Source organism: Atractosteus spatula, chromosome 3 (genome assembly GCF_055471065.1).
Source record: "Atractosteus spatula isolate fAtrSpa1 chromosome 3, fAtrSpa1.hap1, whole genome shotgun sequence".
Lineage (NCBI taxonomy): Eukaryota > Metazoa > Chordata > Actinopteri > Semionotiformes > Lepisosteidae > Atractosteus > Atractosteus spatula.
In genome coordinates this window covers 34,268,265-34,293,543 of record NC_142708.1, presented here as the reverse complement: position 1 = coordinate 34,293,543, position 25,279 = coordinate 34,268,265, and the positions used below count along the sequence as shown (strand labels likewise).

The window sequence follows — 25,279 nt, the reverse complement described above, 5'->3', positions numbered from 1 at the left end:
CAAATAATGCTATGTCTTTCCATATCACATGAGATTGATCACCCTGTTTTAACCTTTATCATTTCAGAACCTTATCACGATGTGTAAGCCTCTATATCCCTGAACAGCTGATGTCCTCAAAACAAGTTTAGAAAATAACACAAAATAAGGTTGTATTTGAAAGTCATAAACATGCAAGCAGTGGCTAAATAATATAACTGGAGATAGTGGAATTACAGCATAATAAGAAGAAGTTAGAATTGTTACCAAAGCTTTGTATTTCTTTGTCTTCACATTTTAGAAGCATGCAAGAAGAATACACAAGAACATACAGTTTGCAAAGGACAGGAGGCCATTTGGCCTACTAACTCGTATGGTTTTTTCTAGCTAAGTGACCTGAAGTTCTCATCCATCTTTTTCTTGAAAGAACCGTTTGGTATTGGCTTCAACAACATGGCTTGTTCCAGACTCACACAAAGTACCCCCTGTTCTCAGTTTTAAAATATACTTCCTTGTATTTTCCATTCATATTCTCTGGTTCAAGTTTCACTGTTGATTCTGAACAAGTCCATAGGTTTAACTTTGTCACTGGATCCCAAGGTCAATAAAACCCCCGAACGTCCATGAAAAATAATCATAAAAATAAAATCAATATGGAAAAGCAGTATTATAACGTACTGTAGTTTTCTGCTATTTGCTATGGATATATTTATTGAAGAACAAGAACTGGGAAGGACTTTTATACCAGTGACACCAATGATAAAATTAAAATAAATCCATATGTAACAAGAACAGTCTCTGAAAATACAATAATAACACATCCTAGAGAGGTATCTAGCACCATGAATATACTAAACTGATATGCCTAGCAACTGGGTCATCTTTGCAGTCATGCATTTTGGACTTCTGATATACTAAGAAATACAGTAAAGGTACTGAATTTCCACAACACATGTTTCAGCTTCAACTGGTTTCACCTGTTCATTGTCCACAAGAGTAATTGCTGCGAACCATTTTAAGAGCACGGAGAAAAGTTCCACAATAAGTTCAGTACAGTCATCTCTTTGTGCAGTCTGCCTCATGGCTCTAATTCTAGAGCAAATATAAAACAATCTGTGGGATGTACTGAGGTTCTGTGGTGGTACACAGGAGTAATATTATCTTCAGTTGGGAATTTCTTATGTTTGTGCCTGGAACAGGCATTCCCAACATCAATAACTCAGTAATTCAGACATTCTTTATCCAAAGCTATTGCCTTTCCCTGCTTGCCATCAAAAGAATGCCACACAGAACACCCAAGTGAGCATTTACAGACGGTTTACTGCCTGAATACCCAAAAAATAATTAGACTACAAGTCTGTTCCTAGACAAACACTTAAACACTATTTGTCTTCTAGAGGAAAGCATGAGACATAAAGGAATTTAAAACCCATTCCCCATGGTTTTCTACAATATTCCATTGTAGGATTTACATTTTAATTCATCTTGTGAACCTGCATTTATATACATAATGGTGTAATCATTTTCTTAATAGTATAAACTAATTTTATGGTTAATGTCAACTTCAAGAAAAATTTGCATGTGAAAAGATACAGATCTGCACCATTTACTTCAAGAAAGCATTGCAAAAAGAAAAAGTTATGAACAAGGCATCCTCCAAAATTAATTTTCTTCTAGGGTTCTTACAGTATAAGCAGTAGGAAAAAAGAAAAACAGCATTAAACTACTGTAACTATTGAACAATACCATACTTTGTTTGCTGTAATAGTAGCTAACCACATACAATTATGCCACAGCTGTGTTAAGATTCAGATAACTAAGTTCGAAGCCTACTAATCAGTGAGGTTGCCACTGGCTTTAAAGTATAATAAAGTTCAAAATGCAAACCAAGTCTGTTTCAATGGCAGAACTCCTCTGGTCTCTTAAGAGACATTTAAATGTTTTTCGTTAGTGGACCAGATACTGGGTATACTGTATAATTCATTTGACTATTGTTTAGGCTCTGCAGCTTGGGTGTTCAATGTGCTTGCAACAGCAGTTATTGGGTTCCAACTGCATATTCCACATAAGCATGAGACTACTACACATTTTACTTCCATCATATTGGGGATCAGGCAGCACTGTTTCAGGAGAGTCAGTGTTTTTGCAGGCCTTCAGGCCAGGATAGCCTAGATCTGATTTAAATAAAGTGATAACTGTAACTGTAAATAGAGTTTGCAATACAATTATCTTGGACACCACCACTTCCTCAATACTCTTATCATAAATCAACTTTGTACAGTAACTGGGAGAGACAATTACCCTTAATCTTATTAGCTATAACCCTAAATCCAAATTAGATAGTAATCCTAACCAAGAAGTGGTCAATCTTAGCACATTCTTGCTCAACAGTATGTCAAAGTTTTTTTGTTACAATCTTGTTAATCACAGCATAAGATGCAAATTAGAATAATATGACGAAACTATCATGTTACAGTAAAGAGTCATGCACATTAAACTGCTGAAAGAGGTTAGTTAATAATATTACTATATGTGAAATGTTGCTACTTAAAGATCAGAGGATACCCCTGATAATCACTCATACTATACCTTTTACCATAATAATTTTTAATTTTCTTATTAATTAACTGACAGTTTGCATTTAAGATCATTTTATGCCTTTAGCAGTTTTAGGTCTTTTGGTCTGTTCTAATTGGGATTAAGGAGCAAGTTAAAATACATCTGTTTTAAAACCAATCCCCAAATCTGCCCAGAGCACAGGTGTCTTACTGTAATAATCATTAAAACACAAATGTAATCCATGTCCAATCTGTTGTCCTCACAGCACACTGTCATACAGCACACTGTATTGTTCTTGGCCGTGGGTCAGTTCAGATACTTTGGAATGTGATTTTAGATCACTCTATTCTTTTTTTTTTAAAGAATGCAGTTTGTCACTTGTTGCCCTGATTTTAAAGGGCTCTGGCAGAAGAATGGAGCCATTCATTGTGGCAAATTGCTCCCTGGCTGATTGAAATATGCTTCCTCCATTGCAAAGCGAGTGGGATAGACACAAAAGGTTGCCTACAGTATCAGTAGTAAAATTCTCAGCTGAATTAACATACAAGATTTCCTCATTTTAAATTAATAACACAGACATAATCAGATGCACACAAAAATCAATACAATTCTAAAAAGTTATTTAAGAGAGATACCAGTCTACAGTATGTGACCACCCAGAACTTTGCTTTCCCATGTCAGCAGTGGTAGATGTGAAATTAAAGAGTGAAGTAATTCCTGGCACAGTAATTGGGATGAGCGTAGACAATTTATAATGAAAGTTACCCCACATAGAAGCGTTTTCCAAGGCTGGCTAAAAGCACCCCTTTGTGTATAAACATGTTGACTCATCTTTTTTCCTTCATTCATGTGACAATCAAAATGGCATTTTATATGTCTATAAGATATGCTCAAGTGAATTCCAGGGACAAAGGGGATGTTTGTTAACCCTGCACTGCATTTCTGGGATTTTACAAGGGTTGCAACAGAAGCAATGAAGGCAGTGTTCAGAAAAGCAAAAATATCAGAAGCCAAAAAGAAACACCATTTACCTCAACAAATAAAATGTAATCAAATCTTGGTTAATGTTGCACTCTTCCACATAACCAATTATAGGTTATGTGATGATTTAATATTAAGCCCCTATAAACATTTTTAAAAATGGTTTATTTTTAACTGACATTCCTATAAAACTCATTTGAAGTTGAACCACTTGTTGAACCAAACTGAATTTGCATTTCAGTAGAATTCTGATACAAATCAGTTCCACTTACTGTATATAATTAAATATTACTTTTAATATAAAATGTAAGTTATATTTACAGTTTGCGTACTAAAGTTGTGAATTATCAGAAAAATATTTGAGCAATGTGTGTCCTTGATGTCCTTGAAATTTTGGGTTATGAACCAACTTATCTTTTATAAGACATCTGTACTTGACATGGTACATTCAAAGAAAACAGTGAAAACCTAAAACCATCACCTACCCGCTTTGCCATTTTCATATATACTATTAATGAAAATTCCTAGGATTGTTTTTATTTTTGAATGAATCACAATAAATTAATTACACTGGTGTACATGACAATCAGAATCTTACTTGCAAATCACAAAGCACATTGTTGGAGAGATTTTTAAAAACAAATTCTCTGCTTTTCCATTTTTATTTACATGTTAAATTTAATGGCATTTTATTCTGTATTTTTAGTATAAGATTCTATGTCAAGAGTGATACTGGTGCTTGTTTTGATTGTGAACCACCTAGGACAAGTTGCCCACTCCAATACATTAATTAGATGTGTTGTTTGCCATCCATTGTCCTGCAAGGTCAACTGGGTCTGTCCCTTACTGTCCCTTGTGGACAATTACACTTTTAGGTTTTTACATGTGAAGTGCAATCCATATTTATGCGTGGTTTGCAGAACTTCTCTAGTTACTGAAGTTGTTAGTGTGTTTACTCTCCTAAGGTCAACTGGTATTAACACAAATATGTCAGGAGTGTTATTTACTCACATTATTAAACTAAAATTACTGAAGCATATACTTAGGCAAAGTGAATGAATTGGGGGCACTAGGGGGCTGCAAATATACTTTTGATTTTTACTAGAGGATTGTTATGTAAGGCTCAACTATTGAATCCATTAAGTTTCCAAGCAAAAGAAATTTCTGGATGCATGTTGAAACACTGTTTATAGGTTCTACATTAAAACTATAAAATAGCTTCCAGGACTGTTATTATGTTTTGTTTCCTGCTGAAAATGATCCAGTCTACACTTGTGAAAGGATTCTTTGCTTCAAGATTTAAAATAGGAGTAAAAAGTGCCTGAAGCTGAATTGGGAGCACATTGAAGGACTTAAGGGATGGTCCCAGAAATTACCATAAAACTTAACCAAAGATTATTGCATTATTAGTGCCTAGGTGGCTAACTGGAGACCTTCCTGTTCTAATCCTTGTAAAGATATTTTCTGTTGCCATGTTTACTTTTACATTTATTTTGGGGCAGAAATGCATTCTCTTTTAATAGCCCTAATGACTTAGGGTAGGGATAGTTATCCCCACACAAAAATATTGCAACAGAACTGCCTACGGGCTTTTTGTTTACACAATGCTCCCCCCTTTTGAGAAAACGGGATTTGTGTGGCGAATAAAAATTTGCTTTAGCTTCAAAAGAGCTTTCCCTTGACTGGAGCATTGAGCTTCAATGTTGTGTAAGAATGAATAATATGAAAGTCCTGTCAAAGCAGCCAAATCCTTTGCTTACACCATTGAAGTAAATGAAACAGATTTAACAATCCTTGATAATGCTGGGTGTGCAGATCTCTTTGTTATTCTTTCTCATACATCTGTCACTGGCTAGGCAAGCTGGCACCTGACTTTCAGCCGAGTTTAAATTCTATAAGGTTTGCATTCTTGCTTCAGTGTTCCTGTGGAATCACTTGAGATGAAGGTCTTCAAAACAAAGACAAAAGGAATTCAAGGGTGACCCCACATTCATCTCTAATCTAGTGAAATGGACTTGGACATTGGTATGGTAACATTGGAAATTTGGCCGTTTCACTTCACTGCACCCAGACACGATTATCCCAATAAAGAAGATCAGTCTCAGTGGTATCACATTTGTCTTTTATCTTGCTGTACATTGGGAAAGAAAAAGAACTGAATATCATAGGGACTTTATCACTAAGGTTCTGTAACTGCTGCATTAAATTCAAATGTGTTTAAACAATAAAAATGAAAGAATGAACAAACAGTGCAACCAAATCTTTAAACGTAGCATAAGTGTAAGTTGAGGTAAAGAACGTACACAGAAGTACACCATCTTAAGCCAACAAAATGCTTAAAATGGCCAACATTCTGCAGCATTTAAATGGATGAGATGATCTGCCTGTCAGGTAGAAAGGATTTAAGTTAACAATTTAAGCCCAATTACTGGAATTTACTGTAGGTTTTGCCTCTAGGGCACACAAGTAAGAACACCACCCATTGTAGCATCATTGTGAAAGGATTATATCACTGCTAATAGAAATTGTTCAGCACTACTTCTGTCTTCTCAACTGTGCAGTGCATTATCTCCTGCAAACATCATCTTCACCAACAGTACATCATCAACCTAAAAAAAGATATTCTAAGATATATTCAAACAAATTAAAGAAAAATAAGAAAATTAGAGGGTGCCTTAATAACTGGCTGCTTTCTTGCAATTAAAAGTAACCTTTTGGTCTCTTGCTTCAGTATTTATGGTTCAAGACTATTTTCATTAGTCTCAAAAACACTTCAAGGAAAAGCAACCAATTGTTCATCTTTTCTGGTCTACTTAGTCATCCCTTTAACCAGATGAATGAAAAGATGTGTTATTTTCCCCTGTGCACTTTTGCCCTGATGATGAGGTGCTACATTCATTAATAAATTTAATTATTTCCATTATCTCACAGGATTGGTATCTGCAGATCCACACACAGATTTAATGAGTTCTTTAAAAATTCTGGAAAGGAGAACAATTTTAGAGAAATATTTCAAGGAGATGAAAAATAATTCTTCCTCTGCTCCTACATCTCCAGCATTCCTGAATGATTTTAACAGTGCAATAATCCAACACACCCACCTACTGGTTGTCATTGCATATAAATATTTTGGGAAGAACTTATTCAGTGCTGAACTGTTAGTATTTCTTACAGAAAGATCTTAAGTACAATCCTCATAGGTAATAATTTTTTAAGTTTCTATGTTCTTTTTCACACTGAAAATGCTTTTTGCCGGGGAAAGACTTGCAGAAAATAATAATTAAATAAATGAAGTCAGCAGATATTTTACACCAACTAATGTGTAGGTGTATTTTGTTTGAGTGGGAAGAAGAGTACCATTTCCTGGACCACGTCTTCACTAAACACATATGTAATTTCAGTAACTGTGACTTATTGCTTGCACATCATGTTAGATTAACCTATTAATTTATTATTAAGGTGTTATTATTTATTATAAGATGTGTGCCTATTACGAGGGATTGCACTTTGAAACTTCATCGCAATCTTTTCCTATCCACTTATCTGTGATACAAACATCAGACATATTTTTGCTCTAATACATAGTTTGAATCCACAGCTGAAAAATGTGCACTTGTTTGCTCTGAATTAATAAGATAAGCATATAGATCTCAACAGAAATAGGTTATGCATTTTTATTGCCTGTGTTTAATTTATCAGTACTGAAATGCATCTGCAGTATGAGCAAAAGCAGATCTGAATTTACAAGATGTTATACACTGAATTCTAATATACTGTATATTGAATAAATAAAATACATTTTCAAAAAAATCTCAATTGCGTTGCTATAAAGAACAGTTAAAGGGGAAAGTGAGATAGGGTGATATTAGAAAAGAACAGCAATAATATGATGAAGATGATATCAAGTGACTTTATATTTCTTAGTGACTTTAGACCTGTTTTGTAGCATGTGACACTAACCAACTCAAGAATTGTATGTTAATGCTCTGCTTTGATTCAATTATGTGTTTTCCTTTTCAACCAAGCTGTTCCTTATTAATGTACATTATACCTTGCACTTGATTAATTCCTAACTAAATCTTATGATACTTCTCAAAATCTTGGTCTTGGAAATGTCCAATGTAGGGCATTTTGAAGTGAAATCATGTTAGCACCATGTACGAAATTTAATATTTGAAAGAACTTTGGGTTTGCTGTTTTACAGAATATGCAATCATATGATTTGCCTTATTCACACCCTTCCAATGATGTTGCATTTTGTGAAATTGCACAACATTTTAAACTATATTTTATTCAAAACCTGAATGCTCAAAGACTTTTAAGTGTAAGATTAGTCACAGTAAATGTCTGCAAAAGCTAAAGATAAAAAAGTAAAATATGCTGACTGCATAAGTATTCAGAACTGTGAAATCAATATTTGGTGCAAGCACCTTTGACAACAGCTACAGCTAGTCTTTTGGGTATGTTTCTACCAAATGTGCATACTGGCAATTTCAATTTCATTGGCAGTTTCAATTTTTGCCCATTCATCTTGGCAGATTTTCTCAAGCTCTCTCAGGTTGTTTGGGGATCACTTATGGACAGCAGATTCCCAATAGGATTCAACTTAGGACTTCAACAAGGTAGCTCTAGGACATTGACTTGCTTATTATTAAAACACTGCAGTGTGCTTTGGATCACTTTCCTACTGAAAGGTGATTTTTTGTCTAGGTTTTCTTCTGTGATTTGCCAGACCTTTGCCATCAGTATTGATGAGAAGCAGCCTCATAACATCAAGCCACCACCACCATTCTTAACAGTAGGGATGATGTTGACTGAGTGATGCAATACTGTATGTTCCATTTGTATCAGATATATCTTTTTGCATTTAGACCAAAACATTCAATTTTGTCTTATATGACCTAAAACCCTTTTGCCATATATTTGCAGCATAACTTAGTTGATGTGTTGCAATCTCCATATGAGATCGTTTTGTGGAGAGACCAGGATATTGTTGACTTGTACATTGTCTCCCCTATCAGCCACTAAACACTGTAACTCATTCAAAGTCGCTGTTAGCCTCACAGTGGCATCCCTAACTATTTCCTCCTTGCTCAGCTGCTTAGTTTAGAGTGACAACCTGATCAAGGCAGTGTCTGGATAGTACCTCGTTAAGTTCATTTGTGTACCTAATTTAATTTAATTTTTGCCATAGCAAAAAATGTAAAAATTTATGAAATCACGACTTTTAAATTTTTTTATTTCATATTGTCTATTCTTTCTTTTTGTGTGGAGTAGGCTGTGTAACAATTTTTTCAATTGTGTAACAATTTCAGTCAAGTGCCATGACTGAAAGTTTGTAAAAATTGTGCAAGGGTTTGGATACTTTTGCAGGGTACTGTAGATTTATTTCCTTATACCTTTGTGTAAATCCCATTTTCATCTCCATTTCTTTTAATGTTATACTTTTAGTTCCTGTGTTTATACTTCAAGCCTGGCTCTCTTTGTGAGCATCCAGCCCATTTAATTTACAGTACCTACAGAGAAGATACAGAACTCCATCTTCTCAAACAGCTGATCTTAATTGTTTTCCAATTCATTTATGGAGCTTTTGTTTTCTGGTTCCATTAAGACACTGAGGAATAGTATTGACCAAATATTGCAGTTATCCTAAATGTGGTTTGTAGAGCAAACTAGAACCACCATCACCTTACACTGCTTTTCATCACCACTAATTACAAATAAGATATCATCTTTTGTGTCCAAAAAACCCTGGCACAAGTCTGTTATACAATATAATAACATCAGAACTTTTCATTAGGTAACATGAATTTGACATTCACAATAATTGTATGACAGTGTGTTTCAAGACTTGTCCTAATCTTAAGAGAAAATAGCAGATAAAACAATATTTCAATATACAATATATAATATAATGATTCAGGTGGGTAGCTGTGTTAGCATGCATAGTCTGCAAAGGAACAAGTAATAGGTTTATTCCATGCTGAAAAGAGAAGAGAGAAAACACAACGTTTACTTGTTCATTTGAATAATATAATGATGATAATTATCCCTCTCATTTATTCATTATGTGTCATGATCATGATGAATTATAAATATTAAACAGAATTGTATTGATTTATTGTAAATTAAGTATTCTATGTGTGTACTGAAACCTTTAAAACAGAGATATTGTAGCAAATACATTTAAAGCTCAACATTTACAGTATATTCACAAATGATTTAAAATCCTACAGCTAGTCTGCTTTTCATTTGTGTCAAATCTTCTAGAGGCTAGTTCTTTTCTTGTTTTAATGAATTTCCTCCCAGGTTTCAGACAGCCAAACATCCAGGCCTTTACTATGGCTATTAACCTTCAGCAGTCCATTCATCAGCCATCGTTTGTTTCAACATGACAGCTCCTGCTATTCCCTGTCACAAAACCTAGATGGCTTTTCAATAAGGGCTGACGTAAAGGAACAATAACCAAGGCGAAGCTTTAACAGTCTCCCTGACTGGTAACTTCAAAACTGTATGGAACCCCTGGTTGTGCCATTCAGGAACACAAACAAGAGGGCTGCTGGTCTCTGACTTCAGGCTACATTAAGCTGTGTCTGCAACCAATCAATTACCCTCAGGAAATTAAACATCATTCACTAAAGGGCTTGTCTGAAACAAGCACAAACGTGGAAAATGCAGCCCGCCATTATTTGCATTTCATCTTCCCACAAGAAAATACAGCTAATTTTCATGAATAGCTGCTCATTTCAAATGAAATCCTGAACATGCCTTAACTTAAGACTCTAATGCAGATGTTTGTCTTGTGAAAATATATTACACAATGCTGTATAAACAGTGCGCTAGCACATCATTAGTTTCAATCATTTTCTTTCAAAAACAACACCCATTTGCATTTCCTGGTCTAACAGTGAAATAAACAAATAGAAATGTTATGCAACGGAGATCTAGTCTAAAATAGAATGGTAAGAGTTGTGAAAATGACCCCAAATTAAAGCAGCCAAAGAAACCTGTTGTACAACTTACGCACATTTTCACCTTCTTCATCCAGTCCAACTTTCTGGAGTGACTTTTTCACCTCTACTGAGAAGTTTTCAAACTCTGGCTTGATACTCCTCAATAATGTCACAGTCTTGAGGGCAGCATATGCTTGCTTGGCTTCTGCATCATATTTGTCTCCTCTCTGCCAGGATCCATTTCCTGTACAGGATTGATATAGTGGTGATATATATTTTCTTGAAAATCAGTATACCCTAGGGGACACTTTGTTTTCAAGATCAATAACCACAGAAATAACTAATACTTACAATAACTGTATTGTAAGTAACAGGACTATACAAAATTATATTAAAAGAGATCAAGAAAGAATTAATTGACCAATGTGGCCCATATGCTTTATGTCCCTGAATACCATAAATATCAAGACTGGGTTTGATAACATATCGAAATGATCTAAACAAATCACATGAAGAATTAATAACTGGTTCTGCCTTGGTGTCTTCTATACCCTTCATAAAAGGTACATACTGTATGGCTGTCTCTGGTAACTGGCTCACTCTATTCTATTTCTATTGACGATGTAACAAGTGGTGTGAGTAGCAAATTGAATTCTGAAGTTTACTAAAGCATTTTGTCCACTCACTTAGATGAAAATGTTTCATCACGAAGCATGAGGATGACCCAAAACATACAGCAAAATAAAATGTATTTTAGTCTTAAGAGTTCTGTATCAAATTGAAGTTCATAATATACAGCATGTTAATGCTACTTCTCACATTCCTTTAAAGATTCTCTATAAGAGTAAACTGTAGAACCATAAACTACTGTGTGTGACACTGACCAGATATGCACTCCTACTTTTAAGGGGCAACGCTTTTCAATTGGCAAACAATATATATATAGCCTAAAAATATTTGCATATTGTCAATCAAAAAAGGAAAATACCATAAAATGAAGAGTTGAAGAGATCAATGTTGAAAAAAATGTAATTGCCGTTGGTCATTTTCCTCCGATGGGCTGCAAGCATGATCTCCCGGATTACGTCACTGCCAGCACACATTATAACAACTGCAAAAAAAGTTTGAAAAAAAAATTAAGACCCTGTCGAGACAAGGGAAGTAATGTAGTTGACTGGTCATGATTTCGAAGGCCACTAAAATCATACATTCTTTCCCATGTCTAAGTTTCCCCCCTTTGTTTCATGAAAAAGTGAAACACTCAAGCAGCAAAAAAAGCAAATATGGACTGGGAAACAATTCATTAAACTGTAATTAAGGCCCATATTTATAAAACTCTTAATTTGCAAAATATGGAGCCTTCAAAACCCTTAATCTTAGGAAAAATATATTAGACAGAAAATATTAATATGGAGTAATATACAGTATAATATAACCTCATTCACGCACCGTACCGTGTTGAATGAGATCAAAAAGATGAAAACAGCAGGAACATGATAAGGGTGTAATTTTTATCTTGATATTCATGTGAAAGGTACATTTTTGGATAGTCCAGGAAGATAAAGGATCACACTCATTATGATGTACAGGTATTACTATGATTATGGAGCATTGTTTTTTGTTTTGTTTTTACTCTTTTTTTCAATGATACACTCTGGACAGGACACCTATACATCATGGGAAAGACACACCCACTCACACCAGGGCCATTATTACCAGAAGCCAATTAACCTTTCAGTATGTTTTCGGACTCTGGAAGGAAGAAGGAAGCTCACACAAACACGGGGAGAACATACAAACTCCACACAGACAGCACCCCAGGTAAAGAACAGAACCCAAAGCCCAAGTGCTTCAAGGCTGAAATTCTTAGCACTGTTCCACCCTACCACCCTAAGAATATACAATTTCCCTAAAATTTGTATTGTAATGACATTACAAAACCACTTTCAAACCAGGCAATGATTACTACAAGGGCATACTTTTTTCAGTCAATAGTTCTAAAGGAGATAAAATTATTAACATATTGCACAAAATGTTGAACCACCTTAATTATATACACTGTACTGTATATTAAGGTTGACATGTGTACTTTGTTCTTTGTTGAACTTTTAGCATTTATACACCTCTAAATACACCCCTGGTTTTAATCCAGGAATAAGAACAAATATATTTTCCTGCAGTAATAAACCCATTATAAATAACAGTAATGTAAAATAAACAGAAAAAGATTCTATCCTGGCAAAAACACCTTTTAAAATGAATCAGTTGTAATGTTAAATAAAATTTATATAATTTCTAGAAATAAACATGCACAGAAGTGTGTAATTTGCAATAGTTCAAGACTGGAGGCAAGGGTACCAGTCCAATTGGCCAATAAGCACAATTAGTAGTAATAATGCTTATGTACTGGTGAAGCTACAGAATACAATTGCCTAAAGTATTTGTAAGTTTGAATCCTACACTGCCATAATCATGAGCTTATATAGCCTGTTCACCTTTTTTTAACAACAAACTTTCTCATTTGATAATTTCTGGGGGTGCCTATGGTAGTGCTGTCAATACAGTGTTCTCATGACATCAGATAAGCTCCATCTCAACCAGTTGTGATTAGCCAGTTCACAGTTTATAATATCCCTCTGCTTCAACTCTGCACTGCTATTGGCACATGAGATCTAACCTTTCATCAAATTTTAGTGCTTAGCCCTAACTCCCTCAAGACTTTGTAACACAACAGGATATGGCACAGAAAAAAAAACATATTGGCAACTTGCTCTTGAATAACACACCATGGCATGGCAATGAATATGTCACTAAACCATTAATTTAGGTTATACTGCTCTACAAATGTTGGCCTGCATCCTATATTGAGTAATTAATGAGCATAAGTAATGTGCTGCACTAGACAGAAGTACACATGCCTGCAATGTATTAGATCAGGGGCTCGGCAGTGCCTTATGAATGAATTAGCACCAACTACAGTGATTATGCATCTCTCACTTCCAACTCTGCAAGCTCATGGGCCAAAAACAAGTTCCAAGAGTCACCATTACACAGCAAACTGAGGACACCCTGTCTGACTGTGGTCCACTGAGCTGCAGCAACACTGGACCAATTACGAACCATGGACTGGAGAATTCCAATCTCAGACAAGAGATGACACAGCCCAGCCCTATCAATGATCTCTGAACTACAGGGCTCAAACTTAACTCCAAGGATGCTTTGAGACACTAAGTAGCACCTACATTTTAAAAAGATTTAAACTTTGAGTAAACTACAGTTTAGTACTTTACCATGTACATTAGCAGTGATCATCGAACTTATTGGTAGAAATACTTTTATTCGTAATAGCCTCTTTGCAAAAATTAAGTGAATGACACTGCAAAAGAAGTGTTAATAACATAATTGTTTATGACAGAAAAATTAAAAGATTTTGAACTATTGGCAAGCTGCCCATCTAATTCATTCAGTATGATAAAATAGGCAGTTTGCCACAATGGGAAAAAATAATTTACTAAAATAGCACAATAAAATATGATTCTCTTGCTTTATACAAAATGACATACCATAAAATGGTAAGTTACCAACTCTTGTAACTGTGAGTAGAAGATAAACCAAAGCAAAGTATCAGAGATTTCATCTGGTTCTTCCCTTGTGAATAAATGATTATTTTCTTAAAATTGTTTAAGGAAAGTAGCAAGAGATTCAGAAAGCGCACACTTTTCAAGCAGTTTGAAAATATATACACTGGAATATTCTCTACAATCCTGCTAGCTATCCTAGCAGCTTCTTGAAATATCTTCACCTTGACTGGGACAAACTTCACTTCAGTTTTCCCAACTATGGCACCCTTTAATTAGAGAAAGCATAACACTACAAGCCCTGTTTTGATTTCTGAGTGATTCCATGGGGTAAAACTCCAGCCAACAGTATTTAAAAAATCTGGATTTTCCCTCTCTGTAGAGTACTGATGTTAGTTACAAATGAACTCAGGAATGCAAGGAACACACTGTCTACTTATTACTGGTTAAAATGTATTTTATGTGCTTTTAGATAAATATAAAAATATACTGTACGTGTATGTGCTAATAACGCCAGTACGCTAACATAGTTAATCTGTAGTGAAACCATGTTTTTTGTCAAATTTAATAAAGGTCTGAAAAAGTCTGCTTCAAAACAAACAGAACCACAAATAAAATTCAAACCTTGATAGTTAAAACTGAACTTACAGGTCGTTACAATTATTTGTAAAGAAAGAGATTAAAAAGGTGGCATAAACTGCAGAATAACTCACATCTTTTAAATGTCCTTTTAAGCTTGGTACAGCCAAGCTTATAAGACAATATTAAAAAGATGAAAAGTGTCTCTACATGAAAACAACTCTTATTTGTTTACTAGTTTGAAGCTGTTTTGTAAGTCATTATGAGTTTGATTTTGGTTTGAGGAACCCTCTGTGTGGAGCCTTCATGTTACCCACTGGTCATTGTGGTGCTTCTATTACAGTCCAAAAACACACTCTCCAGGTCAACTGACATCTTTATTTCACCACTAATATGCACGTGTGATTGAATGCTCATGTATGTGTGCCCTGTGATGGACTGGTGGCTATCTAAGTGTGTATTCCCACTGTGCACTCTGTGTCTCCATCTATCCTGAAGTGGATGAAGTTGACAGACCACCACAGTGGCCCAGCAAGGAATGACATGTGTTATCCTAGGTGCTAAACACAGTAATAAAGTAAAAACAATTTGTAACCATAATCTTCCCAAACATAATACTGAAATTTAGATGGAAATTTCCTTAAAGAAAATTAATTTATTCTATAATGCTGATGTCTATTGTATAATTCAGCTTAGATTGTTTCGCTGTGCACATACTGTAAAGATATTATGAAAGTGGCACTGAGTTCCTAATGTATATTATTGAATGTGACATCAGTCCCTTCAGACAATGCTGAACTCACCCACCAGTTGTGAGCCTGCCAGCAAGCTTGATCAACATCAAGTTCAAAGCAGGAAAGCAGAGCTATACCATTTACTGCATACAGTTCACAAAGACCCTTGGAATACTGTATGGTAGGTCCTTTAATACTCAACAGCTTGTCAGTTGGTCTTTTCATTCAAGAGAGCACCTTGCATACAATAAACCCATAGAACAGATTGCAAGAAATTCTTTGCCTTCTCCTGAAGCTGATTATAAAAACAAATTCCATCCTTTCAAATATCCTTTTTATGCAAAGTGTGCATAGCTCTATAGGTTAATAAAATTACATTTTTATTCAACCTTGCCAGTCTGCAGAGTCACTAGTTTACAGCATAGATGCAGGGGTTTTCATCTATACTGTAAAACGATGTTCCCAACAAAATGTGATTTGTACGTGACACATTTGGGAGCTTCATTTGCATTTTTTAAATATCTATAAAACTTTTTGAATGGTTTGTTCATTAAAAAATGAGTCTCATGCCAGTATTTCAGAATACCATTCAAGAGAGTAATATGGATTGCACTTACCTACAGTATAATTTAAAAATGTTTTTAATCTTTTTAGCTGTGGAAAATTGCCCCAATTCAGTTGAAGGAAAGGAGCACATACAAGGGGAAAGTTTATAGTAAATATTTCACTTAGTACTCATAAATTATTAACTGTAAGAGATATTGTATGTTGTGCTTACAAATACTTTTGGAGTGGATATTCACAGAAAAACCCACTTTAGGGAGAACGTTGGTATTTGATCCACACTTTTTAAAACAGATTTTTACAAATTCATATTTATATTATGAGTTTTATAGTTTTAATTGTCAACATTTTTTCACACTTTTTTTCCAGCTTTGCAAAACGGTGTTTTAGAAGAACACATTATTCTCTGCACTGTACTCAAGGTGAAAAATGATTAGACCAAGAGGTGATCTGAACATTTTCTAGTTGGCAGAGAAAACATAGCAATCAGTTGCTATGCATCTTCTTTCACTGTATCACAGACTAGGTACTAGGAGCAGAGAAAGCTTATTTTTTCCCTCACATCAATATATGTAATTTTCACATTAAAGCCTATGAAATCTATGGTCAGACTGTGATTATTTCTATTACAGTAGGTCTTATGTAACAAAAAGGGTTTTTGTTTCCACAAGATATCTGCAGAACACTTCATAACACACTGCAACACCTACAGCAGCCCTTTATCTCTGCATTTCCTTTTCTGCCCTTGACCAAGTAAAAAATATACTGAATGCATTTCAAAACAGTACTGATAAACATTATCCCAAAAAGCAATTTTATTTATAACCAAGTAGGTTCAGGTTTCAAAATAATATGGCTGATATACTTTACAGTCATCCAACAGATTCCAAAAGATGTTCACATTAAAAGATATGACAAATGGGCTATAGCCAACAGCATGCAGACATGGAACACAGACTGTTAAATAATCTGCAACTCTCATTTATTTCTAACTTCTTTACCAACATTTCAAGTTTTTGTGGTTTGTGATTAAAAATAACATGATAGATTTCTCAAAGGTATCAGACAAATTTAATCTAATCTTTAATTAGTCCTTTCCAAAAGTATGTAACGATGACTTAGCATTGCAACAATCTCCTCCAAGGAAGAGGTAGCACAAGGAATATTTTCAATGACGACACTTGCTAGGCTTTGGATAGTCACAGGTGCAAAATTATAAACATCCATCTATTTTCTAACTGCTTTATCCAGTACTGGATCATGGGGGAGCCAAAACCTATCCCAGTCCATCAAAGGCACACACAGACACAGACACACATACACTCACACCAGAGCCAATCTTCCCGAACCAAATTAACCTACAAGTATGCCTTTGGACTGCGAGATGAAACAGATGGGAAAACAGGGAGAACATACACACTCCACACAGATAGCACCCCAGAAATTGAACCCAGGGCCCAAACAATGGCAGTGCGGTGGCTCTGTGGCTAAGGCTGCCCACGGCCAGCAGAGGAATCCTACTCCGTTGGGCCCCTTAGCAAGGCCCTTTACCCCAACTGCTCCAGGGGCACCATATAAATGGCTGACCCTGCGCTTTGACCCCAAGCTTCTCTCCCTGTCTCTGTGTCTCATGGAGAACAAGTTGGGGTATGTGAAAAAAGACAAATTCCTAATACAAGAAATTGTATATGGCCAATAAAGTGACCTTATCTTATATTAACACTGTGATGCAACAATACTAACCACTGCACCAGCATGAGACACAAAAGTGTACATTTTTGTAGAAATTATTAACATTATTATGTGAAAAATGATATACATTTATATACAGTAGTATACACATGTTTGGTGTGCTCAGGTTTTGAACTAAATTAAAGCCAGGAGCAGCTATGAAACACTTCAGTCACACTTTCAACAGAAATAAATTATATGATAAATAAGGAACATGACCGCTAGCAAAATCAGAAATACACGAACTGTGTTGATTTTTTTTTTGCTCTAACCTTGAAGATGATAGGGTTTTAAAGCACACTTTATAATATGTATAATCCAATAATTTAATTAATACTACTCTCAAAGAGTACATTTTACCATGAGCCCTATTACTGTTAAAATAACGGTATATTACTGTGCATATCCTACTACATATTATAAGGAATTTTGACTTTTTCCATTACATTTCCAAGCTGGATACTGTGGTGAGTCTAAACTCACTTACTATCGCTATCCACCAAGACATACATATTCCCAAAATATAATATACAACATAATTATAATTGTTTTGATAAATTAATTTTCATATCCTGATCAGATTATTAAGAAAAATCAAGTCTCTGGACATTTATGCAGATACTCAAGAACTGTAATAAATTCAAGGGCTATATTAATTCATACATAATGTATATAGGAAAAACATCCTTCCAACACATCATTATCATGCAATGCTGAATAAATTAATGAATCAAAAAGGGTATCAATGTTGTTGATACAGGACATTTTTGTGACACAAGAACCTCACACAACTCATTTAATAATCTTAAAAGCAACTTTGGGGTACTTATTTTTAACAATGTATACTGTTTAATGTTTTTCAGGAATACAAAAAGATGCATTTCTAACATGGAGGAGAAAAAGTTGTACTTCATCATCAAATACATAGGTTTATACATTTTGTGATTAAATGTATATTAATAGTAAATGTCATTTTAATCAGTGTTAAGTATGAACACAGTGTAAATGCTGTGTAATAGTTCTTGGTCTCCAAGTCCTGGCCTATCAGTTCCCTGCAGCCATAACATTTGTCATGTGTGGTTATTCCTGTGGTTATTAACAAGACAACAAAAAATATAAGAGACTGGAATAACGATTCCGTTGCCGACTGGAATTTTCCATTTTCAGCACACACTGTACCTTTCAGCATAGATAATTTTTGCTAATGTACAGAGTAGCTATTTTTATTATATATTTTCATGTAAATAGTAACTGTTAGGGTGGCACAGTGGCAGAGTAGTTAACATTGCTGCCTCACAGCAATAGGTCCCTGGGTTTAATTCCCGGCATACTATCTGTGTGGAGTTTGTATGTTCTCCCCAGTTTCATCCAGGTGATCTGGTTTCCTCTCACAGTCCAAAGACATACTGGTAGGTTAACTGCTTCTGCCAAAATTGGCCCTGGTGTGAGTTTGTGTTTGTGTCTGTCTGTGTGTGCCCTACAATGGAATGATATCCTGTCAAGGGTGTATCCTGCCTTGTGACCCTTGATTGCTGGGAAAGGCACTGGCTCCCAAGCCACCCTAATTGGATAAAATAGTTGGAAAATTGATTAATGGCAACTATTATAAACCCAATGCTGCAGGCAGCTACTTAGCATTCTGTTGTAATGACCTATCACAAACACTGAACATTTAAGGCTTATAACCTTACAATTTAATATATTTGTCCCTCATTATAACAAACAATTCAAAACCAAACAAAATATATTGTAATTATGGTAGCAAATATTTTTAGCTGTGATCTAAATGAATTATGTCAAAAAAGCAAATAATGTGATATAAAAAATCTGCAAAATGATATATTTCTTCAGTATAGTATACAGTTAAATTTAGTAATGATCTGCATGTACGTTGTGTATGCAATTGAAATCATCAGATGGAATCTGGTATTACATCTTTGTTCAGACCATTCTATGATTCCTGTAATCTTTCCTTTCCTTTGTAACAATATAGCAAATATATCCAATTGTGTTCTAGTCAAGTAATAGCAGTGACAGTAGTATCATCCAGGTGGATGCTGCACATTGGTGGTGGTGGAGGGGAGTCCCCATTACCTGTAAAGCGCTTTGAGTGGAGTGTCCAGAAAAGCGCTATATATGAGTAAGCAATTATTATTATTATTATTATTATTATTATTATTATTATAAGCATAAGCATACTACATTAGGTCATGATAAGCACAAATGCACTGTTTATTTACCATTCTAGTACTCCAACATATTATCTTAGTTTCAGAAGAATCTTAACGGACTTTAGCCTCCATTTTGACATTTGAACTAAAATGACTGTCTGTTATTTCCAGATCCTTTTTTTTAATAATAACATAACTGAAATAAGAACATATGGTGTTGTCTGACAAAACTCCTGCAAAATCTGTTTCATGACAATTTCAGAAGCATTAAATGAAGTGTGTGAAACTTTTAAGAAGTGAGTCCCTCTCACTACAGCAATGTGATCAGGTTGCCATAATTGATCAACAACCCCTAAACTTATTTTGACAGCGTTATCACTGTTACTCTGTTACTCTGTAACTGGAAATGTCTATATTCTATTCACAGCTTCTGTGTTCATTATTTTGAAGTTCTGGGCACTGAAATGACAGAAAGTGGACTTGTGAGGAGCCGAGTCAGTGTGTACGGGCTTCATTGGCAGGTGACATGAGAAGAAGGCTCAACAGCCAAAACATTTTGTTTCTTCTGTCTACTCTTCAGCGCGGAATTATCCTTTACTTGTTCTTTGGTTTGTTAGTGTACTATAAATATCAATCAAAACATTAATTTTCACTTCAAGGGTTAAAAACTATCCATAAGTTCATCCTCAGCAATCTTTAGTAGGAGTCACCATTTTATCGTGTAAAAAACAATCCCTACTGATAGTAACCTATATCTTCTGGCTTGTGATAACTTTGAACAAATATATCATGTCTGGTAAAGGTTCTTGTCATGATTTTAAGTTCAGTATATACTGTATAACCATTTTTTTCCACTCTTATAATACTGTAGCACTTTTGGGTTCACGTGGGTATGCGCCCTCACTGCTGCTGCCTCAGGTCGGCCCCCCCACCGCTGGGGACTTGAACCCGGGCCTCTGGCGTCACTCAACAGGGAACCAGCCGGCTGAGCTAAAGGGAGATCTCCCGTCAGCTGAGATCCCTGCTATTCACAGGGAAGGGCAGTGATGTCACTGTGCTGATAAGCCGGCTCACACAACCTGTAATGTCGGCCATATGCATTACACTCTGCCCCGCTTAATTCGCCGTCCTCGTCAAAGGGCTATCCCATCCCGTTCTGACACCAATGTAGTGCTTTCGGGTTCATGTGGGTATGCGCCCTCTCCGCTGCCGCCTCAGGTCAGCCCCCCACCGCTGGGGACTTGAACCCAGGCCTCCAGCATCACTCAACAGGGAACCAGACAGCTGAGCTAAAGGGAAATCTCCCGTCAGCCCGCTGGCTGAGGTCCCTGCTATTCACAAGAAAGGGCGGTGACGTCACCGCGCTGGCAAGCCGGCTCACACAACATGTAATGTCGGCCGTATGTGTTACAATACTGTGTATGTAGCATTCACTATAGGCCTTAGGTGAAAATATGTTACAGAACACATTCAATGCACATTAGAAATGGAAACAACACGTGAACCAGAAATGATCTCATCAACCTAGAGAAATGAGAAATCCCTCACATTAAAGTAAAACTTTCTATATCTTAGGTGTTTCACACTGCATCATTGCTATTAAGCTAAATGGTGATACCTATTCCAAAACTCTTTGCAATGTAAACATGAGCGACATGGATTTTCAAAAGGAAGCTATAATAAAAATAGGCTGGTATGTTCAAGACACAAATAGTAAATCCTAAAAATATTCGGTGATGTCTGGAAAAAGTAATGATGACAATAACTGCATATTTCTCTATCGGATGGCATATTGCATTCTGGACTTCTTAGTACACCTACAGACTATTCATGAAAAATTTATGATTTCTGTTAACCTAGCATCAGTCTTCCTTGCTTTTCAAAAGATGCCTGCGTTCAGTTCAGGGGCTAAATGAAATTGCCTATGTGTGGCTACCGAGATTAACAGTATCTGCCATGTTGCTCTAGATACTATTAACTAACAGATTTACCAGCGGGACTCATCTTTTTTAATACAGTGATGATTAAACCTTTGAATGCAACTTGTAGATAACAGATCAGTTGTCTTAAACAATTAGGATCAAATTAAATCATTTTTAATTAATGGCCAGAGACAATTCGCTTTTAAAATGCCCATTGACGAGTTACTGCCAATATGTTAAGTTCACAGAACCAAACTCATTAGTGTAAAAAAAGAGATAACATAAATACCTCAAGGAAAATTAAAGGAAGCTAAAAAATATCCTGTAGACAGATTTGGTACAGTATGCTCTGGAATGTCAAGTGCGTAGTGGGATATAATGGATAGTAACCTACTCTTTAGTCTATATTACCAGTATTGAGAAACGTTCCGTTTGCAACGGAGTACATAAAAGCGCACAGATGGCAGGACTTCATCAGTACATTTTCATAACAAAACCAGTTGTATTCAGAAGTGTCTTCTTTTCTTTAGAGGGTAAAATTCTTTGTCACCAATCCACCACTCTCGTCTCCATCATTCGTCTCCTATTTTACCTCTCAAGTGTAAAGTATTACACAAGGTTATTCAACAGCAATCTGCAGAACCCTTATTCTTTTTAATTTGTTAAAAAAAAGGATTTGTATGTCTCAATGAAAGCAAAAGAGTGAAATATCTTTAAATGACCAATTTAGAAATCTTACACATTTTTAGAAAATTAACAGCGGCGAAAAGCTCAGTCGCGGGAACCACAGCAATGCAATAATAAAAAAAATGCAATAAATCACCTCCAGAAGATTAAATGAAAATCTGTTCGGTTGCTTATCAAAGGGATTCCCTTTAACATCACTCTGGTCCTCTACATAACACCAGGATTACTTTCTCGATATAAATACTGTATAGATTTTTAAAAGGTACTGTAGATGCTAAAACACTCTCACATTGTGTATTAATATACCATGTACTGTACATTAATTCATTACCATGGAGATTCAATGGCTCCGGCAATTTTGGCCGCACAGTTCTTAGTTACTTATCTGATATTCTGTATATTTTATTGGCCTTAAAACAGTAAAAGTACACCCAGGACTAACTAGACGACTATTCAGTTATCCTGAAGAACATTTTCTTTTGCTAATATTTAATGTATCTAAAACAATAAAGGGGCGTACTACCTTCGTTGGCGTAGATGGACCTGATTATCTCGTCAACATCCACTCCCCCTTTGGAGTTAAAGGATACAGGCAATAGATGATGTACCTCCGATTCCGAATTAAGAACTTCGTGGACCCCCTCCATTGTGAAGTAACAGTTCCGCTCTTCTTTGTCATCATCATAGATAAGAACTGCGTTCTTCCAGCTGAAATAGTTAAACATTGCAGAGAATGTCTTCGCCATTTTTAAATAAGAAGGGGAAACTCTGGTCAGGTGCGTGTATTCCTTTAGTTTATCGCTGAAGCCTGTTGCTAAAGCACCTGCCGAAATCACTGGGATGTTCCAGTGGGATGCCATCCTTATCACCTGTGCTGCAGCGTACTCGCAAACGGGACCAAGAATCAAATCTGGCTTCTTCTTCAAAGACCTATCCACAAGGCTGAAGAGGGCTTCATTGCCACAGTTTGAGTCCTCATAGTGGACTTTAAAAATGAGTCCCGGAAGAAGCCGTTCATCAGTGCTGATCCGCTGCAATGCATATTCTATTGCTGGTTTTACTCTTGGGATGGCGAACATGTATGCGCTGTCTTTTGGCAAAGTAACTAAGACTTCTATTACACTGTCTTCATTCTGTGCACTTGTCTTGACAGGTATTAAGATTAGCCATAAGTATAGGCAGCATGACAGCAAGCATGGCATATTGGCACCTTTGACAGGTATAACGTTTCCTATATTGATATAATTTAAAAACACTACCATTTTTTTTTTTTACTTTTCGGCTTTCCGATATTATTTCTTTAAATTGACAAACTCACAGAGAAATTAAGATTTTCGTCTTAAAACTTTTAAGAAGTTTCTTTTTTTTTTCAAAAGGTAGCGAATCTGTGATATGAGGGATCCTGCACTTCTGAAAACCGTCTCAACTTGGTTTTAAAAATCCCCTTCTGTTTCCCTTACTAATAGTTCTGTTTCCCTAATAATTCCTGTTGTTTAAATATGGTAACTGCCCAGCCTGTTACCACACAGAGAGTGGCTTCGGGGAGGAATTTTGAAGCATCTTTTCAGTCTTACTCCTGCGTCATTCTTGAATACTCCACCTCCTTCTTAAAGCCGCAGCTACCGCTTTCAAACCACGCACGTTCAAAGAAAAGTTTTAAAAAAATGTTTTCGAACAAAATGTATTGATGCTGGTAACAGTATACACTATAACAGCTACACCGTGCGACGTTGTTTGACAAGTCTGAAAATGAAATGTAAGTAAAAACACAAATTTAATTGGTACTTGTAACACATAGTTACAGTATGACAATAGTAATATTGTCAGGACTGGGTTCAGTTGTACTATTTAAATATCTTTGATTTTCAAGTAACTGCATAAAACACTAATTAGGATTTTGTTTTTCAAAATACTGCTGAAACCCCCGGCTACAATATAACATGTAAAGACATGCCCTCTTCATCACCAAAAAGCATTCAACAATACTGATCACTGAATAGTTACAGTAAATCCTTAGAATTTGAATTTAAAAATCAGGTAACTTTTTAAATATTAGCTCGTCATCATAACTTTAGTTTGAAAGAAAACGCACAAGCACCTTACATATTAATTTAGCTAACATACTATGGTTAGGTTAAAGTTGGGTGTACTGAGCAACGTGTGAATGTGTGATCACTTCTTTCAAGTATTTTCTACAGATGGACATACATCTTAAAAACGAGACGAAGGCAGAAAGTTAATAAAATTACATTCTCGGGAATTTGGCTAAAGTATTAATTTTAAAATGAATTAATAATAATTTCAACAGGTATTTAGAGGTATTTTTAAACTATTGTGGCAATTATACAGTATTCCTTGCTTTCTATTTATGTATTTAATGTATTTGTATTATATTTTTCGATTTACTAAAGACGACTGTTCATGACCCTAATGGGATTGAGATGTTTTTAAAAAAACGAATGGTTTTCATTTAGGAAGAAATTGCATTGCAAAAAAATACAATATTGGAATGTATTTTGAAATGTATTTTTCTTTTATTTGTACATTAATACATTAGGGGGTATTTAAGTTTTACTCTTTTATGTTTAAATTACTTAACGTTATTAACAACAATACCATAATCAATCAGCGCGTTCTCTTGACCGTTCTTTGCGACGTTAAATTCGGAAAAAAGGAGAAATTGTATTGAAACGCTTTTGCAGACTGCCCTCTGTTGGTGAATCGTCTGCATGAATAATTAACCTGAAATGCAACATACGTCTCTAGAATTGTTTCGTCTGAGAGAATGATGAAACAAATGTCTGTTCAAGAGTTGCAATTAGAGAACATACAATCTGTTAG

The 25,279-nt window shown here is 35.5% G+C and overlaps 1 protein-coding gene across 2 annotated transcripts in view; it reads right to left on the bottom strand.

The window, feature by feature from the left end:
* npr3 (natriuretic peptide receptor 3) overlaps positions 1–23,978 on the bottom strand; it is a 31,359-nt gene extending 7,381 nt beyond the window's left edge. The window contains exons 1-3 of one of the 2 annotated variants that reach the window (XM_088910206.1): positions 22,962–23,978; positions 11,461–11,583; positions 10,547–10,716 (exon numbers count right to left, since the gene is read on the bottom strand). In XM_088910206.1, coding sequence (XP_088766332.1) covers positions 10,547–10,716; positions 11,461–11,583; positions 22,962–23,700 — 1,032 coding nt within the window. In that variant the 5' untranslated portion in view covers positions 23,701–23,978. The remainder of the gene's footprint in view (positions 1–10,546; positions 10,717–11,460; positions 11,584–22,961) is intronic. The other variant, XM_088910204.1, reaches the window with a different exon arrangement.
* Between the last annotated feature and the right edge of the window lie 1,301 nt (positions 23,979–25,279).